The sequence below is a fragment of the Poecilia mexicana genome, unplaced genomic scaffold (assembly GCF_051168715.1).
Source record: "Poecilia mexicana isolate PSO_F unplaced genomic scaffold, ASM5116871v1 scaffold_1, whole genome shotgun sequence".
NCBI lineage: Eukaryota > Metazoa > Chordata > Actinopteri > Cyprinodontiformes > Poeciliidae > Poecilia > Poecilia mexicana.
In genome coordinates this window covers 1,113,107-1,128,157 of record NW_028263370.1, presented here as the reverse complement: position 1 = coordinate 1,128,157, position 15,051 = coordinate 1,113,107, and the positions used below count along the sequence as shown (strand labels likewise).

Here is a 15,051-nt window from a genome sequence, read left to right as displayed (position 1 = left end):
GATAACTGATGGAACAGCTGATGGAACAAATGTTAGTGTTTATACACTAACATTTCAGTAAAGTTTGCCCCTTTTCCTACCAGAACAATGTGATAAATAGTAAGCTTTATCAACCCAAGACTTATTTAGTTTTGTATCTTCCACATCTGACAGGTGTGCTTTTTTTGTTTTTTTGAGATTCACTTGTTCCTCCTACCATTTTTCCAGACATCAGCGGTGGATGTGTTCTCAGCAGGCTGTGTGTTCTACTATGTAGTCAGCAGAGGGCAGCATCCTTTTGGCGAGGCTCTGAGACGGCAGATCAACATCCTTTCAGGAGAGTACTCACTCTCACACTTCATGGATGACATTCATGGTGAGGGCAGCTTTTCACTTATATCCTTAAGTTGTTTAAAATGAGACAAAGAATCTCACGTTCAATCTTTTGGCTCATTGTTTTTTATCTCTCACATTTACTATGATGTGGTTTATATTTCTGTTGCATAACTAATGTTGGACAGTTTCTTACTTGAAACTATGCAGTTTCAAGTAACATCATCAAGTTTCTTACTTTCTTACTTGATTACTTGATTTTCTTTTTGTTTATTTAGTAATGGAAGAACATTTTGGTAGTGTGTAGAATGACTCTGAAGGTGAGAAAGGTGAAAAGGGCAAAGACAGAACCGAGGACAAAGTGGTGGAAGCTGAAAAAGGAAGAATGTTGTGTGACTTTCAGGGGGAAGTTGAGACAAGCTCTGGGTGACCAGAACATGCTTCCAGATGACTGGCCAACTACTGCTCATGTTATCAGGGAGACAGGTAGGAGAGTACTAGGTATGTATTCTGGAAGGAAAGTTGACAAGGAGACTTGGTGGTGGAATAAGGAAGTGCAAATATTGGTACATAGAAAGAGAGCAGTCAAGAAAAAGTGGGACAATGTGAGGACTGAAGAGAGTCCTCACACCAAGAGTACAGGGAGATGTAGCGAAAAGTGAGGGTAGAGGTAGCTAAGGCCAAACAAGGTGCATATACTGACTTGTATAATAGGCTGGAGAGTAAGGAGGGAGAGAAGGACTTATACAGGTTGGCGAGGCAGAGAGATAGAGATGGGAAGGATGTACAACAGGTTAGGGTGATTAAGGACCAAGATGGAACTCTACTGACAGATGCAAAAAGTGTGATAAGAAGATGGAAGGAGTACTTTGAAAAGTTGATGAATGAAGAAAATGAGAGAGAACAAAGAGGAGAAGAAGCTGCTCCTGTGGATCAGGGAGTAGCAAAGATTAGTAAGGATGAAGTCAGGAAGGCATTGAAAAGGATGAAGACTGGAAAGGCAGTTGTGGAGGTATGGAAGTCCTAGGAGAGCCAGCAGTACAGTTTTGGACAAGGCTATTCAATGAGATCCTAGAGAGTGAGAGGATGCCTGAGGAATGGACATGTACAGAGGAGAGACACTGAATACATCGGTAGAAGGATGCTGAGAAAGAGACCTAGAGGAAAACCAAAGAGGAGATTTATGGATGGAGTAAAAGAGGACATGTAGGTAGTTAGTGTGAGAGAAGAAGATGCGGAAGATAGGGTTACATGGAGACAGATGACTCGCTGTGGCGACCCCTAAAGGGAAAAACGCTTTAGGGGAAAAGAAAAGAAGAAGAATGGAAGAACATCATGATTGACTTAAAAACTATCAGATGCACAGTCATGGCTGCAAAACAAGCCCATATTATCATCCCTTCATCACTGTGCTTGGCAGCTGATATGAGGTGCTCTGCTTTCTCCAAATATGTCCCACTCCAATATCATCACCTTCCTAAAATAATGGTCTAGAAGTTTTCTGCCAAAAGATGTTTTAAGCAATAAAAGACTTGGCCGTTGTTTTTGGGAGGTAACAATATAACAGATCATCTCCCCTTTTGTTTGGCCAGTCCAGGGAAAAACTGTGTAAGCAGAATAAACTCAAAAAGTAAAAAAGTGCAGTACCATGCAAAAGTCTTCATAAACCTGGAATATTACCCATAAATGTCCATGTATTTTTTTTTAATTGTCCTCAAACCAGAAGTGTCAGATGCTTCCCAGTTGTTACTCCTCAGCTGTGGAATCAGCTGCCTCTGTATATTAGGCAGACTGCATCTCTGCTACTTTAATGCACCAGTTGTATTTAGTACAGTTGTACCATGTTAAATGTGTTGAGTTTGCTGCACTTTTAGCAGGATGTATTCCAGGAGTTACTCTTTCTCCCTACTGTTAGTTTCACTATGAGTTCAAACTTCGACTGAACTCAGTTCTTATTGCAGAGAAACTGCATGACTTAGTGTTTTTAATTAGTACGTTCTTCCTAATTGTTTCAACTTTTTCTGATGATTCATAAACTGTAACCTTAAAAATGTAGAATATGGCCTCTAATAATTGTATTAAATATTTTTCATTCATGAAAAATCGGTGCTTGGATTAATTTTAAATTGTGTGAAATACTGATTTTTACATTCGACAGCAGTAATTACCTATTCTCAGATCGTTGTTAATGTCTTTCTCCTCTCATTTAGTAGGAACAACCTGTGATTTTACAGAGGCTGGTGATCAGTTAGTCAGGACTGTTGGATTTAAAACAACTCAACCTCCTTATTCCTGTTTCAACTGTCAGGATACATTTCCTGTCTAACACACTGCTTTTACACTTTGGCTTACTTTTTGTTAAATAAGTTGTACTTAAATTAGCGCAGTTAAGTAACTTGTATCACACGCTCATACTGAAAATCTTGAGTTGACTTTATTTTTAACAAGCGCCGTCTACTCTAAAAGCTAGAAGCTCAGGCAATATCTTGGGCACAATTTCTTCCTGCAAAACAATGACCAATAGTGACTTTAAAATCAGTCAGTCCCTCAGTTCTAATGAACCCATATTTAACCAAAGATTTTACAAACCTGGATATCACTCTTGTGTCTCGCTCTGTTAGATGATGTCATAGCAAAGGACCTGATTGAGCAAATGATCAGCGCTGATGCAGAGTCCCGGCCCTCCACTGCCTGTGTGCTCAAACATCCGTTCTTCTGGAGCCCTGAGAAGCAGCTGCTCTTTTTCCAGGTGATTCACAACTTTTCCACCAATCACAAAGCAGCTTTGTTATCAATAGAGGTGTCTGCTTCCTTTACGCTCAGGATTGTCCTGTGCTTGCTGTTGAAAGGACGTCAGCGACCGCATAGAGAAGGAGCCGGCGGAGAGTCCGATTGTGGTCAGACTGGAGACTGCAGGCAGATCAGTGGTCCGAACCAACTGGAGGATGCACATCTCTGTCCCTCTGCAAACAGGTGCAGTACCATGCAAAAGTCTTTATACACCATAAATGCCATGTATTTCTTTGGGATTTGCTGACCAAATGTATTGAATTGTCCTCAAACCAGAAGTGTCAGATGCTTCCCAGCTGTTTCTCCTCAGCTGTGAAATCAGCTGCCTCTGTATATTAGGCCGTCTGCATCTCTGCTACTTCAATGCACCAGTTGTATTTAGTACAGTTGTACCACTAGAGAATGCACTCATTAAACTTAATTGTATTTTATTGATATTGATCGATATTGATTGTTCTCCATGCTTTCAGGATTCCTTTATTGTCCTCATGTGTTCTCACATAAGATTTTTTTGTCAACGCTACATCTCAAGAGGCACATATGTTATAAATAAACAAACTATAAAACACCAAGGTTAATGTACTAGACTAGTATGTGCAGGTGTGTAGCATAATTATGTACAGAAAGTCATGGTGTGCGGCGGCTGCTGGGGGAGTCCTGACGGGGGGGAGATGTGTTTTGATATTCTCAGCTCTGGGGAAGAAGCAGTTTTCCTGTCTGGTCCTGTGTGATTTTATGTCCCAGTACCACTGTGTCGGAGGAGGTGTTCTGTCAGATCAGCATACTTTGTCAGATAGTCATACGCTTAGCTCAGACATGTATACGCTGTCATTACCATATGATTTTATTTAATCAGCAACATAGAATCATGATGTAGATCATCATACACTTTGTTATGAACAGCTGTATGGCATCCTGACTTAGCGGTTAAGTAGGTTAATGAGTTTTACAAGGGCGTGTGTTGTAGTTGACTGCAGCTGGAGTCAGACCTGCTTTAAATACACTTTGAAACCACGACAATGCATGTATATCTATCTAGTTATCATATTATATGATATTATAAACAATTTAATTACTTATTTTCGTCATAACTTGTTGCGTATGCTGAACTGACAACTCCACTGACGGTTGGACTTCTTAATGCGCATGCGCGGGCATGCGTACTAACTGCATGTATGCTATCCTGACAGCGTATGGCTATCTGATAGAACAGAGGCAGTAGAAACGGTGGGAGGGTTGGAGGTCTGGTGGTGGGTGGGATCCACAGAGATACATCTAGCCTACTTATACTGAAGCCCTTTGTGGGAGTGGAGTTCCCACAATCCCCTGTGCTGTTTTCAAAACCCAGACCAGGTTCTTTCTGAAAACCATTTACAATTTTATGCTACTTTGTGTTTGTCTGTCATGTAAAATCCATTGAAGCTTGTGGTTATAATCTCACAAAATTGGGGAAAAAATGTTTAAAGTGGCAGTATTACTTGACTTGTTTTTAGCTTTACTTGATGTTATAATGTTATCTCCTCATCAAAAACATATCTGGAGTGTTGCCTTGATTCTTATAGGCATGTTTGAGAAATCCTTTAATCTCCATGACAGCCATTCAGCCTGGGTGGATGAAACGCTACCTTCAAAGCGCAGCTGCTCTTCAGAGCTGCAGTCTTCAAGCCGAGGTTCCACCTTACCGAGCAGCCCTCCCCCACTTGGCTCCTTCAGACTAGCCAATAGCAAAAACACCTGGTGAACTGCTGAGCTCATCATAGGAACTACTTCTCAGTGCAGTGCTGCTAAAAATGTTTTTAAAGGGTTAATAGAGGAGCAATGTTATAATTATAATGACATCCTGAAGTTTCAGAAAAAAGAAGGAGTTTTTAAAGGGACAAAGGTCCAATTCAATCAAATTTCTGTAAAGTCATATTTGATATATGTAGCATTTTTATAACAACTAAAGGTAACATAGTTACTTGATTGTGCTATAAAATGGCACTATGTGCCTGAGAAACACAGAACACCACCCCTTTAAGGGGTTCATGCAAACGTGCTAAAATGAAAACTGCTCCCTTTAGCAGAAAAAAAAGGTATGAGTTGTTGCTCTAATTTTTGCTCCAGATTTGAGGCGGTTCAGGACATACAAAGGAAACTCGGTGAGAGATCTGCTCAGAGCCATGAGGAACAAGGTCTGTCTGGTCCCCACATGTTGCCTGTTTACAGAGGACAGTTACACATCCTCACTCTCATAGTAGGATCATGTTTTGTTTTCAAAATGTCACAGAAGCATCACTACCATGAGCTGCCACCAGAGGTCCAGGACACCCTTGGGGAACTTCCAGAAGGCTTTGTCGGCTACTTCACCTCCCGGTTTCCACGGTTACTGATGCACACGCATGCCGCCCTGCAAATCTGCACCCATGAGAGGCTCTTTCACCCTTACTATCTGCCACCCAAAGCCAAATAGCTTTCACATGACTCAGGCCTCCATGTTTTATGCACAGAAAGAAAAAGAGCCTTTTACAGTTCCCTATTATTGCTTTTGTAAAGCCTACACTTTTTCAGGGGGAGGTTACAGTGCTGTGAAGAAGTTTTTATATGCCTTTGGAAGTTTTATAAAGTATTTTTAATGGGTTTTATTAGACCTTTTCTTTACAAAGGTTTTAAATGATTTAATAAACACCCTTTTTTAAAATTAGGAAAAATGCTTCTGAGAACTAAAACACTAAATAAATAGAAATAACATTATTATCAAGCCCTAGTAAAGGTGTGTTAAAAGCTCTAAAAGTCCACTATTATGCAAAATTCACTTTTTGCTTGTTTCTCTTCTATGGGGGATTTTTCTGCCATAATCCAAGAGCACACATGTTCAGTCTGAAAGCAGGATTTCATGTCTTTTGTTCTCAAAACTTTTAATACTTTTGCTTACATTTATATTTTGAAAGCATCTATCTATCTATCTATCTATCTATCTATCTATCTATCTATCTATCTATCTATCTATCTATCTGTCTGTCTGTCTGTCTGTCTGTCTGTCTGTCTGTCTGTCTGTCTGTCTGTCTGTCTGTCTGTCTGTCTGTCTGTCTGTCTGTCTGTCTGTCTGTCTGTCTGTCTGTCTGTCTGTCTGTCTGTCTGTCTGTCTGTCTGTCTGTCTGTCTAGATCATCTATATATGTTAATGTTATTTGTTTGAAATGAAATAAAAAAAAGTAAAAAAAAAAATATGTTTGACGGGGACAATGATGTATCAGAAACTCGCTAAATACTAAACAGATTTTCAAGGTGTTTTTGCTGTAAACCTGAGCATGCGTTCATGCATTTTCTCCCAGTCACATAGAACAGAGCTGCATGGCTTCATTTTATTTTTGCTTGCAATATCCCTGTGATGTTGCAAAAGACAACTGTAATTTGTACAGATCAATTTAGTTAGGAATCCTTTGAAAACTACCAACAGAACATGACAGAATTTACCAAAGACTGGGAATGAAGGAAGGTTCTGCTCCTATTCTTAAACACAAATCTGCAGATGATGGCAATGTAAGTAAATAATGGTATCTTGTGTGTTTTGTAGTGTTGTTTGGTTTGAACATCATTTGTCAGTTAGTACAATTCCAGTAAACTGGGATTGTAACTGAAAGTCTACATTGAGAAGATGCAGTGTTTGTGAAAACATCTCAGACTCTTGAACATTACTGACATTGCCTGAATAGTATTTTACACCTTGAAAGAAATGCTTCTCCTCTAACCTCTCAAATATATATTTTAGCATTTGTCTGCAAATGCATTTGTGGACAAAAAAACGATCTTTGTACTGATGTGCTTAGTGTGCTGATGTCAGTTGCTCAACTTTTCACATCATAGCACATTGCCCCAAAGCACAGCAGAATCTTCAGAGTTTGAATTAATAATGATGTAAATGTGTGTCAGATCCACCACGTTTAATCATTCAGTGGTTGTGGCTTGCTGGTTGTTCAGGAGGCTTCACTTCTGCTTCTGGGTCTGACTTGGAGTCAAAAATGTATGGTTGTACGGTACCACTGTGCCCCGCCTGCAGCCATTTTCACGTCTGCTAATGTAAACAGTGTGTTGAGAGAACTTTGTCAGCAGTAGGTTATTTACATAAGCATGATGTAACCCTACAACAGTGCATTCCTAAATAAGCTCAAAACAGGCAATACATATGAGGTGAAATCTTAATATCTGAGAATGATTTTGTATATTAAATGTAATGAGCATGTTGTGTATGTTGTGTACCCCAGGCTGAATCTATCCAAGCATAATAGTGGACCTTTAAAATGAATGACTGCAGATTCAGTCACAGTTAGTTTTTTCAAATATGCTCTTATAGCAATTTTCAGACTTGAATGACCAGGTTCTCTTGCCTTTGTCATTTTGAAGGCTAGATAATAAAAATAGGCCTCTGTTCAGTAGGGAAATGTATTTATTTAAAATACATTTTAAATGAAGAGTGCTATGGATGGATAGCACGCTGATTAGCTATCTATCCATCCATTCATTATGTCACACGTTTACCCTTCTGGTGTCAGAAGGTTGCTGGTGGGGCTGGTGCCAACCTCCAGTGGTCAGCAGGCGAGACGCGGGTCACTCTAGACAGGTCACCAATCCATCACAGGGCAATACAGAGAGGACAAACAACCACATACCCACACGGGGAATTTAGAGAGAGTAATTACCCTACAAATTAGAGAGTGGAAGGAAGACGTAGTACCCAGAGAACCCACACATGCACAGGGAGAATATGCAAACTCCATATGCAGGAATTGAACCTAGGACCTTCTTGCTGCAAGGCAACAGTTCTATCAACTGCACCACCTCAATCACCTTCTGACCAGCTATTGAAGTATTTATTAATTTAACTTCCATCAGTAGATGGTGCCAATTTACAACAATTATTGTCTTAAGTCAATCCATTCATATAGACAAATTCCGTATAAATTAATGTGGAAATTCTTAGGTGTGTTACTGCTGGCACCACAAATTATTTACTTAATTTGTTTGTTTTTATTTTCCATTTGGTACTGTATATTTCTAGCTGGTTTTGGAGGTCCACATTATATCCAACTAATCCAACTTTGTTCTGAGAAAAAGGAAAAATAATTAATATTTAATAGAGTAAGGGTCAGCAGGCTAAGGGCTTCTTTTTTGTTTGTTTGTTTTAATGTTTTTTTTAAGGAAAGTTCAATGGGATTCTTTTATTACTATTTTTTTTACATTTATTAATTGGGAGACTGGGTGTGGGGGGGTTCTTGTCTTCTTTCAGAACATCAAATTAATGTTTATTTGGTAACACTTTATTTGAAGGGGGGTGAATAAGACTGTCATGACACCGTCATTAACATGACATAGCACATGTCATGAACATGAATAAGCCTTCATGAATATTTATGACTGTTGTCATAAAGGGTAATTTGGTAAATTATGACACTTTTGATACAAAGTTGACATTATGACAACAGTCATAAATATTCATGAAGGTTTATTCATGTTCATGACAGGTGTTATGTCATGTTTATGACAGTGTCATGACAGTCTTATTCACCCCCCTTTAAATAAAGTGTTACCATTTATTTTCCCTGATCAACATTAATTAGAATGTTGCTTGGGAAGACCTTATTTCTAAATTTAGACTTGTGGTTTTATTTTCAATCATTTTACTTCTTTATTTTTTTTGTAAGGTCGTCTTTTTTACCCTTCTGATTAAATGTTCTCACCTACATTTTTCAACAGTTTTTATACATTTTCTAATGTGTCTTAAGTCTCTTCTGCTTGTTGCCTGTCCTTAGCAGTGGTTTCCTAGCAGCTATTCTACCATGAAGGCCTGATTCACACAGTCTCCTCTTAACAGTTGTTGCAGAGATGTGTCTGCTGCTAGAACTCTGTGTGGCATTGACCTGGTCTCTGATCTGAGCTGCTGTTAACCTGCAATTTCTGAGGCTGGTGACTCAGATGAACTTATCCTCCGCAGCAGAGGTGACTCCTGGTATTCCTTTCCTGGTGCGGTCCTCATGTGAGCCAGTTTCTTTGTAGCGCTTGATGGTTTTTGCGTCTGCACTTGGGGACACTTTCAAAGTTTTCCCAATTTTTCGAACTGACTGACCTTCATTTCTTAAAGTAATGATGGCCACTCATTTTTCTTTACTTAGCTGCTTTTGTCTTGCCATAATACAAATTCTAACACTCTATTCAGTAGGACTATCAGCTGTTTGTCCACCTGACTTCTGCACAACACAACTGATGGTCCCAACCCCATTTATAAGGCAAGAAATCCCACTTATTAACCTGACAGGGCACAGCTGAGAAGTGAAAACCATTTCAGGTGACGACCTCTTGAAACTCATCAAGAGAATGCAGAGAGTGTGCAAAGCAGTAATCAAAGCAAAAGGTGGCTACTTTGAAGAAACTAGAATGTAAGACATATTTTCAGTTATTTTACACTTTTTTGTTAAGTATATAATTCCACATGTGTTAATTCATAGTTTTGATGCCTTCAGTGTGAATCTACAATTTTCATAGTCATGAAAATTAAGAAAACTCTTTGAATGAAAAGGTGTGTCCAAACTTTTGGTCTGTACTGTATATATATATATATTTTAAATTAAAATATAAAAATAAAAATCTTTACTTGCATATTTCTTTGTTTTCCTTCATTCACTTTTCTGCAATATGCAGTATGTCCCTGAAAACATCATGTAGAGCATGTTGCTTGGTTTAATTTTGTTAAGCCATATCCAAGATATCTTGAGTCTATTTCATTGTCAGGCTGAACTTAAACAAAAGTGGCTTAATGATGCCACAGACCAGGGAGCAACGATGTGTCAAGGCCAAATCACCATCTAATGAGCCCCTAGTTGTTGATAGTTTGCTAGATGATTCAGTGGTTTGGCCTGTCCTTGTGTGTGTCATTGGTGTGCTCTGCTCATTATTAAATATCAGAGTTCAGCTGTAGGTCCAATCAAATCAGCCTCAGGGAAACATCAGCCTAACCAGAGTCATAAGACCAAACAGCAGTACACTCACACACATGAACACACACAGGCAGGAAAGAAAAACCTATGAAATGCAGATCTGTCTTCCTGAAATGTTAAATGTCAATGCAATAGTGTAAATAATACAGAACACAAACAGTAGATGAAAAACCATATTTTACTGTGCTGTAAGCAGTTTTCCCTGGGATTCAAACTGAAAGGTATCAAAATAAAAACAGATGTTATTTTTTTTTAGTTTTACAAACCCTGTGCCTGGGTCAGCCAAAACATGGTATCTATGTGCATCTGCTGTTGTCCAGCACTGTGTTCATGCAAGCTGGTGGAAAAGGGGAAAATAACGCAAAACTTAAACCAGAAGGCAATAGTCTGCTAATTACATTAGATGATTTTCAGGAGGATTGTCAGTTTATTCTGTACAGCACTAAAATCACATTAAAGTTTGCTGGTGATGTCCAAAATCAGGCCTCCAAGCCCGGAACCCTGCACATTTCACTTGCTTCCTTGTTCATTGGCAGGCCTCTGCAGAACTGGAAGACAGTTGGACCAGCTGTGATGGAGTGGAGACTGTTGAAGAAGAAGATTATAGGTTTTAATATTTTAGGAAAATCTCTGGCTCTGTCTTCCTCTTACGGATCCCAGGTATCCGTAAGAGGATACCTGGGATCCGTAAGAGGGGATCCTCTTACAGATACCACCGTAAGAGGATCCCAGGTGAAGCCACACACCGAAGTGTGTGGCTTCACTTCGGTGGGCCGAAGTGAAGCCACACAGAAAACAACAATGAGTGTTGACGTCACAGAATTACAGAGTTTAATCCAATAGAAGACAACGTCTGAAATTACAACAGAAACTGCAGAACAACAGAGACATACATTCATTTACCTGAGACAAATGGAAAAGAAGAAGAAGGAAAGAAAGAAAAGCAAAGACGTGCAAAGACGTCTTTGGAGAGTTGCAAGAGCAAATCTAATTTGTTACTCCTGTGTAGAAAGTTTTATAGTAAAGGAGTATTCTTGTCTTTTAATTTATTCAAATAAGGCATATCTTAGCTCATCTAACCAGGAGCTGTCTCTGACCCTTTTTAAAGTTAGAAACTCCCTCCAATTTGTTTCCAAGATCAAAGGCCATTTGTCCCCTTTGTCTAAACAAAGTGGAAGCAGAGCTTCTCCTCCACTGGCCTGAACTCCTGCTGTTTTACGGCTTTTCACAGATGAGTGTGAAAACTGGAACTTCTCCTGATTGTTTCCCACACAGACAAAGGGCAGTTCAAAAAGATTTTAGCAAACAATCTGCTGTAACTACAGGTAAAATAAAGGTCAATAGGGCAGAATAAGTTATTAATCTGAAAACTATAATTAGGCTATTTCAATCAAGACATGGTAAGTTTTAAAACTAGCATATTTTAAATTTATTTTCTTAACAAGACATATGTAGAACCGTCTGGACACTGGCTAGAGGGGATTGGATAGTAGATATATCTACATGATCTAGTGCAGGCCCAGTCTAGAGCTACTGTCCTGCAACTTTTAGATGTATCCCCTCTTGAGAACATTTGAACCAAATGAAGGAATTTATCAGCCCTGCAGATGGCTGGTATCAAGCCACTTATTATTCTGCTATCCGGAGGCAGGGATTATTAAAAAATAAACTGCATGATAGTAGCTATTGAGGACTGGAGTTAGGCACCAAAGATCTAGTGCCTTCTAGTGGTTGGTCCTGAAGGCTGTCACTAACGGCTTGTCTGAGAGAACAAAGCATACTGCCATCTAAAAACAACTAAAATTTCTTAAACATCATGGCAGTTTGTACAAACTCTAATGCCTGAATATTTAAACCATCATCATGTTTGCACTAAAGCTGATGAATCTTCACAGCAAACTGAGACTGGAGTCATTCCTTACACTTCTATGCCATTTTTTGCAAATTGAGCGTTACTGGGTTTAATAGATTCACCAAACAGCTGAAGGATGCCCAAATAGTCATGAGGAATGAATGAATCTTAGTCGTCTTTGGTTGGTTGGTATCTTGGGAAGATAGTCTAATGATCCAAGGTTGTTTAGTTTTTGTTTAGTTCTGCTCTACAGGTGCCCTAGCAGGACATAGTTGATGCTAGGCAGTGACACATTTTACATTTAAAGTCGGTATCTATGGAATTCCCTGGTCTGAGGGCCATGGAACGACTAGTTTCAGTGGTTTTTATTTTTTTGCACTTGTTAGTTCCTTCTCTTCCCCCATATTGTCACTGCATTAAAACTCTAGCTCCATATTTCAACCCACCCAGAATTTTCTGTGTAGCAAAGGGAATGTAATATAATCATAAACAACATAAACATAAGTGAAGGATTGTCTCTCTTCACAGGCAATCCTGAAGACAATTTAAAAACTGGCATTTAACTCCCTTTAGGGAGAGTCCACTGAAGAAAAGCATGTATTTCTTTTCTTACATCTTTCAAACTCTAGAAAACCAAAGCAGTTCTGAGCTGTATATGTACAGTTCTTGGTATGTTAACACAAAGCCCATCATGAAGTGGGAGTTGCTTTCAACATCAACCTGTCCAACTCTGTCCATTTTCCTATCAACACAGATTAGATTCCCTGTTCCTGCTTAAGAGAAGCATATCCCACAGCATGGTGTGACCACCACAGTGAAAAAGGTGTGTCCAGGGTTAGGGTGAGAATTGTTTTTTGTCCAGTTCTGAGCAGAGTCCTTTTCCCCATGTGTGCAGTGTCATGGCTTGTGAAGAATCTGAGTCTTCACAGTTCTTGAGCTTCTGCAGGCCTCTTGTCTGATTAATACAAGAGTATTAATCAGGGACAAGAGTTCCCTCCATTCAGTAATGTCCACTAGGCTTCTGGAGAACAGGGACAGTTAGGTGGACTGCCCCTTTTCCACCGGCTCTACTTCAGCAGCCCGGCTCGGCTCGGATCTATTTTGGAGTGACCGCGTTTCCACCGGCCCTTCTTGGCTCTGTAGCAGGGTGCCGCCTCCTGGTGGCGGGGGGGTGTAGCGCCCCGCCTCCAGGCGCTGTGTGCTGTGTTTAGTTATTATGCGACCTAATGGCGAGTTGTTGTTTTTGTGAGACAAAAGAAGGAGAGCCAAGCTATTTTTTATAGCCTGATTGTGATTTTTCTGAGACTTCAAGAAAATGCGCGGTGGGAGGAAAGCTGCGATTGTAGCGAGGAGGACAGCTGATCTCCGCCTTGCAGCGGGAGGAAAGCAGGAAAGCAGGTGGCTCAGATGTTGCAGGGTGATTGCACGATGATTTTTGTATTAAACTACTATAAAACTTGTAATACAGTGCTGAATATACATGCTCTAATTTTAGCCAGGGTGTTGGAAATAGCTTAAAAGAGTCAGAATTGTGTGTTCTCCCAACTTTGCATGATTTTGTAAATAATGACAATTTAATGCAAAGTTGGGAATTTTAATGGACTTTCAATGCAACTTTTAGAGCAACTTTGCATTAAAAGTGTCATTATTTACCGAATGACACTTCATGAACTGTCATAAACATTCATAAAGACTTCTTTATGTTCATGACATGCGTTATGTCATGTTTATGACAGTGTCATGTCAGTCTTATGCACACCCCTTCAAATAAAGTGTTACCGTAAACTGCCACTGCAGACCATCAGTGTGGTTCTTCCTGCAGCATCTGAGCTGTAGGATCTCATCAGTGTCCGTCTTCCTGACTGCTGGTCAGTGTTTACCTTAACGATGTCCAGACACCTTCACCTTTCTGAAGCAGGGATCACATGAGCTCAGTGTGCTGATGAAATATTTCTAATTTAAAAACAATGTGGCTGATGTTCTTAGAGCTGAAGTGCATTAACAATATGTTGTTTTTAACTTCTCAGTACGTTTAATTATGATTCATCTGATTTCCAACTTATACTGAAAACAAATAAAGTTGTATTCCTTCTAATCTGACTGGTTCCATGTTTTCACATTTTGGTCACTGAGAATTAATCGGGAGCTTAAAAGTTTAAACTTAGGGTCTTGTTTATCACTAATTAAGGTTACAGGTTGAATTTTCAGTAAAACAAAAAAGGTTTTTGAGTTTGCAATGTTTCAAAAGTGAAAATCTGAAAAAGTTCAAGCAGTGTGAGTTCTATTGCAAGGTGTGCTATTTAGCAAAAAGTTGGTGTTAGTTTGGGATGAACTGTTGACTCCACTTCTGTGCAGGTGTTTAGATGTTAACAGCAGACTTTAAACATAGAAAAAGACATATTGTCCCTATGTTGAAGTGAAACATGAGGACAAAATGTCCTGCACTCAGCTTCTATAAACTAAAGCTTCATTGTAATTCAGCCTGTTGGGGATGTTTTCTGTCTTTTTCTCCCTCTGTAGGATCTCACAAGAGGCTTCTTCAGGTTTCTCTGATATGTGTGTGGGGTTGGGAGGAGAAAAAAGGCTCAGAGATGTCGCTTTTACAGTTGCACCATTTTGGGATTGAAACAGGAAGTGCGCTCAGAGGAAACAGAATGTCCCCCCTCCCTCCTTTTACTTTTTCTTGTGTTCCCTATTCCTCCCTTTGTCCATCCCTCCCCCAGTGTGTGCCATTCATTAGGTACTGATTTTTCTTCTCCTTTCTTTCTGCTGCCAGAGATCTCAGTTTCTCATGAGTTTGTCTGATGTGCATGTATTTTATTGATCTTCATTTACATTCGACTCACTTCCTGTGTAAATAAATCCAAGATGATGGGTGATTTCTAAAACAACAGAGAAAAAGTTGTGGTATGGCTGTTTCTGGATCCCCTCTCTGTCTCCTGAGACTGGGGCCTGTAGTGCAGCAAAGCTGGTCTGATTAACAGCCAAAGCAAAGGTCAGACTGCTGGGTAACTCAGATATTGCCCGACTCCAGTTCTGCTATTCTGCCCAGCTGTCTATAGCTGTGGCTTATGAGCGTTGTATTACATTATGTAGAATGAGGCCTACAATCGGTCTGACATTACTT

At 39.6% G+C, this 15,051-nt stretch overlaps 1 protein-coding gene across 2 annotated transcripts in view; it reads left to right on the top strand.

Moving 5' to 3' along the window:
• ern2 (endoplasmic reticulum to nucleus signaling 2) overlaps positions 1-9,734 on the top strand; it is a 94,872-nt gene extending 85,138 nt beyond the window's left edge. For both annotated transcript variants that reach the window (XM_088007684.1, XM_088007390.1), the window contains exons 20-24: positions 208-355; positions 2,934-3,061; positions 3,162-3,285; positions 5,209-5,276; positions 5,372-9,734. In XM_088007684.1, coding sequence (XP_087863810.1) covers positions 208-355; positions 2,934-3,061; positions 3,162-3,285; positions 5,209-5,276; positions 5,372-5,554 — 651 coding nt within the window. In that variant the 3' untranslated portion in view covers positions 5,555-9,734. The remainder of the gene's footprint in view (positions 1-207; positions 356-2,933; positions 3,062-3,161; positions 3,286-5,208; positions 5,277-5,371) is intronic.
• The last annotated feature ends 5,317 nt before the right edge of the window (positions 9,735-15,051 follow it).